General features: G+C 28.0%; 2 protein-coding genes across 40 annotated transcripts in view; one reads left to right on the top strand and one right to left on the bottom strand.

Moving 5' to 3' along the window:
* Window positions 1-4153, bottom strand: part of LOC100575370 (leucine-rich repeat and immunoglobulin-like domain-containing nogo receptor-interacting protein 2) — a 78037-nt gene that overhangs the window by 44099 nt on the left and 29785 nt on the right. The gene's annotated exons all lie outside the window — the stretch shown is intronic.
* The window catches only part of LOC100572794 (leucine-rich repeat-containing protein 15), a 12819-nt gene that overhangs the window by 1241 nt on the left and 7425 nt on the right, over window positions 1-4153 (top strand). For 14 of the 15 annotated variants that reach the window (XM_029490576.1, XM_029490580.1, XM_029490579.1 and 11 more), the window contains exons 2-5: window positions 1382-1688; window positions 3346-3411; window positions 3537-3602; window positions 3690-3761. In XM_029490576.1, the coding sequence (XP_029346436.1) occupies window positions 1471-1688; window positions 3346-3411; window positions 3537-3602; window positions 3690-3761 (422 nt within the window). In that variant the 5' untranslated portion in view covers window positions 1382-1470. Of the gene's footprint in view, window positions 1-1381; window positions 1689-3345; window positions 3412-3536; window positions 3603-3689; window positions 3762-3848; window positions 3994-4088 lie in introns of those variants that run through there. The other variant, XM_029490581.1, reaches the window with a different exon arrangement.

Below are 4153 nucleotides of genomic sequence, written 5' to 3'. Positions count from 1 at the left end.
TGGTCATAACTCACTTAAAAACTGAATTATCGTAAAAAAACTTCCAAAAAAACACAGATAATTCCGCCAATGGTCAGTTGTTGTCTAATCGTCGCACAGTTTAGTCTTTTCATTGTTTTAACGAGTGAATTGTCGTGTTACAATGTCTCTATATATCTTTTAAAATGTCAAATGTCAATCATCCAGATATTTGCTTATCCGGACCACCCTTGACATTAATTAGTCCGGATAATCGGAGTTCTAAAACTGCTGTAATGTAATCAAATTTTGATTTTAATATTAATTATTATATTCAAATTAAAACTGAAAATTGGCTTACTGTCCAAGAAAAATAACCTGTATAACTAGGTTCTGTTATAAATTACCAAACTTCAATACTTTAATTTTTCAATTTATAGCTATGCTGCTTATCACTAGGTATAAGTCGGGGAACTAATTGTCATAGTTGAAAAGTTTTACCGTAGTAAATTTCACATGGGTTAAATGTTAATAGTGGCCAACACTTTATTTTTAAATTACTATAGATACTATTCAAATAACTAAATTAAAAAGTAGATAGTACTTTAAAGACATGTTAAATATGTTCAAATAACTATGGCAAATAACTAAATTACAAAGTAAAAAGTACTATACACTAGGTATAGGTCGGGGAACTAATTGATATCGTGAAAATGTTTTATTGTAGTAAATTTCACTCGGGTTAATAGTGGCCAACACTTTATTTTTAAATTACTATATATATTATTCAAATAACTTAATTAAAAAGTACATAGTACTATAAAGATATGTTCAAATCTATGGAAAACAACTAAATTATAAGGTAAAGAGTAGTATACAATTATATGTGAATTACTATAAAAATGTTCATATAATTAAATTGTAAAGTACAGAGTACTAAAAATGTTTGGTACAAAACACCATCATTTTTGTCTGGCTAACTATAAAATAATAACTACATATTTTTAGTAAATCTGACTAACATTATAGCTCTCCTTATAGAAATTGTATAATACAGTTAATTTTACAATTTTTATATTGAAAATAACTATATTGTTTTTTCCGCGTTTATTTTTTAAAAGGGTGAAGCTCTTTAGAAATAAAAGAAATTCGTATCACAACAACAAAATCCTTCAATAATTTCAAAAATAAATTAAGTAATGTATAAATAAATAAATATGTAATTAAAAAATATAAATTATGTATTGATATATTATAAACTTTAATAATTAAGTTGCATAGATTATAGGTAGGTACACAAATTTTCAATAACATTCCTCACTTTAACTCTATAAGGATAACCCTTCGTAATATAATACATACAAATTTGGTGTTTTTACTATAGATAACATTATTGATTATATGTCATACATTATCCAAACAGGAAACGTGCATGTTATTCGTAATCGTTGCCAATTTATATTGAGACAAAAAAAAAAAAAAACCTGTGGTGCTTTGGGACCAGTCCGAGCGATGACTTTCCCGTTGCATCAAGACGCCGCCGCCGCCGCTGTTTTACGGAGAACTAGAATGATGCTGCTACTTTTGCTGTTGATGTTCTCCTTTTCATCGTTTCCATCGGTCACCGCCGAGTGTCCAGAAGGGTGTACGTGTTACGATGAAGTTGTTGAATGCTATGAGCAGGTACTGGACCGAATACCCGACCGCATACCTCAGGCTACCAAAACGCTGTAAGTCGACTATACATAAGATAATACCGCCATTAAAATGCTGGGTGTTGAGTTTGAAAATGTACTTGGTATATTACTTTGGCGGAGTATCGCGAAATCTGATATATCAATAATTGTGTTAACGCCAGTGGCGTTCTTGTGGATGTAAGGTGGGCCTTTTCCGGTTTTGTTAATAAACGCCATTGTATTCAAATGTGAACTATATCGTTATATAATTGGAATCTTTTAAAAATTAATTTATATACATTTTAATCGAAATAGAATTAATAACATTTAAAAAACAATTTACCCCGTTTTCTTCACTAATGAATACTGCTCAAATTCGTCTCTGTGTTATGATCTAATAGATATTATAATTCGAGTGGTGTATATGAAATTTCAAGATCTCACAATGCATCGTATCACTCGTATCGAAGGTTGTTTCGCTGGCGCACCCCCACTCGTTTATGAAGAGTAATAACTAATGACCATCGTCCTGAGTCATAATATAACACTGGAGCGTTTTTGTTTATACGGCAACGGCACACTAGGTTTCCTAAAAATTGTGATTTGAAATGGAGATTCTTACTTTTTAATACAATGTTCAGTGAAGTCGTTCTTATAGCGATTTAAAAATATAATAAATACATAAATAGGCATTGGTATATTTGTTTCCGGCTTGTAAAAAAGAAGCTAGTAGTAGCAAAGCGTAACAAATTATTGAAGTATGATTTGAGGAAGCCTGGCCAAGTTAATGATAATTACAATTGAAGTAAATTAAGTTGATAGAAAACATTTTAAAAAGTTTCAATGGCTATTGCTACATGTTTAATTAAGTTATTTCTCTTGAAGAATTCTTGTTCATAGAACAAGAAATAAATTTAACTGTAAGTATTTCTAATTTCCTATTCTAGTAATGGTTATGTAATAATGTGCATCATCAATAAGAATTAATGTTTTTAAAATATTCATTATTTAATTTTTTATAAAATATCTTAACTTGAATTTGATTAAAAGTAACTCATTATTTATTAAGATTATATCAATTAAAATAAGTGAAGTTAAAAATTAAGTTAAAAGAAATTAAATTTAAAAAAGTTAAGTTATAAAGTAAAAAATAACTTAACTTTAACTTTTTATCTCATTTATTCCAAGGCTTGGATTTTAGGTTGTACTACTAAATGATAGATATCAATTTTAACCTTTGATTCAGACGATCACTGTTTTCATTCGAAATTAAACGTGTATTTTTAAAATATGATATATTTCATAATCAATAATTATATTAAAATGTAATTTCGTTATAAAACCAGTGATCCGCTGAACATTAATATTATCGTTTGAAAAAATTAATTTGAGACAATCCGTGTATTCATACTACCCAGTGCAAAAACCCCGAATTTTGCGTAGGTTTTAACTTTTTAACTTTGAAGTCCCAAAATGAACATGACATGATGAGAAAAAATTAAAAACTAGAGCCATTACTCATGCAGGTTTCAATATAAATGAAAACAATCATTATATCGGTATATTACACACGATGGAAATCTGTAGGTACGTGAGTAAAAAAAAAAATAGAAAAACAAGTAAAATACTTTACATAAACGAGGGTCAATAATATTATGAAATAACCATATATTTTGTATGTAATAATTAAACAAATTAAATTGTTTTCCAGGGACTTGTGCTATAACGAAATCAGGGATATCGAATCATTAGCTCTACTGACAGAGTTACAGTCATTGTGAGTTATAATATAATGTCTACACTTTTAAATGTTTAAATAAACATTATTATTTAATCATAATCATATAATTTCTCATAATACCACTAGATATAGGACAATAAACAAATTTTATTGTATTCCAGGGACTTAAGCTTCAATGAAATCATGGATATCGAATCATTAGCTCATCTGACAGAGTTAAAGACATTGTGAGTTATAATTTACCTAATATAAACACTTTGAAATGCATAGACATAAAAAATGAATTATAATCCAGAATATAAACATATTTTCAGAAATTTGAGCAACAATAATATTGTTGAAGTGAAAAATCGTGTATTTGCAAACCTTTCGCAGCTTCAGATATTGTAAGAATATAAATTAAAAAATAGCTAGTAATTTATATCATATTATAACCTATCTATTATCTATACAATAAATTATTTAATCATTAGATTCTTGCATAGAAATAAAATCAAAAACATCGAGACTGGGGCTTTTAATAACTTAACGAGTTTGAAAGAATTAGACTTGGATTACAACAACATTCATACGCTCGATTTGGGAAATGTTTAAGGGACTTACAAAACTGGATAAACTGTAAGTATTTAACACATTTTTCATGTGATATAAACACTTTTAAATGCATAAATACTATGAATTAATTAAAATCCAAAAATTAAACATATTTTCAGAGGGTTGAACAACAATAATATTAGTGAAGTGAAAAATCGTGTATTTGAAAACCTTTCGCAGCTTC

This window comes from Acyrthosiphon pisum, chromosome A2 (assembly GCF_005508785.2).
Source record: "Acyrthosiphon pisum isolate AL4f chromosome A2, pea_aphid_22Mar2018_4r6ur, whole genome shotgun sequence".
NCBI classification, from domain to species: Eukaryota; Metazoa; Arthropoda; class Insecta; order Hemiptera; family Aphididae; genus Acyrthosiphon; species Acyrthosiphon pisum.
The sequence above is the reverse complement of the archived record's forward strand: the minus strand, read 5'-3'. Positions and strand labels throughout refer to the sequence as shown.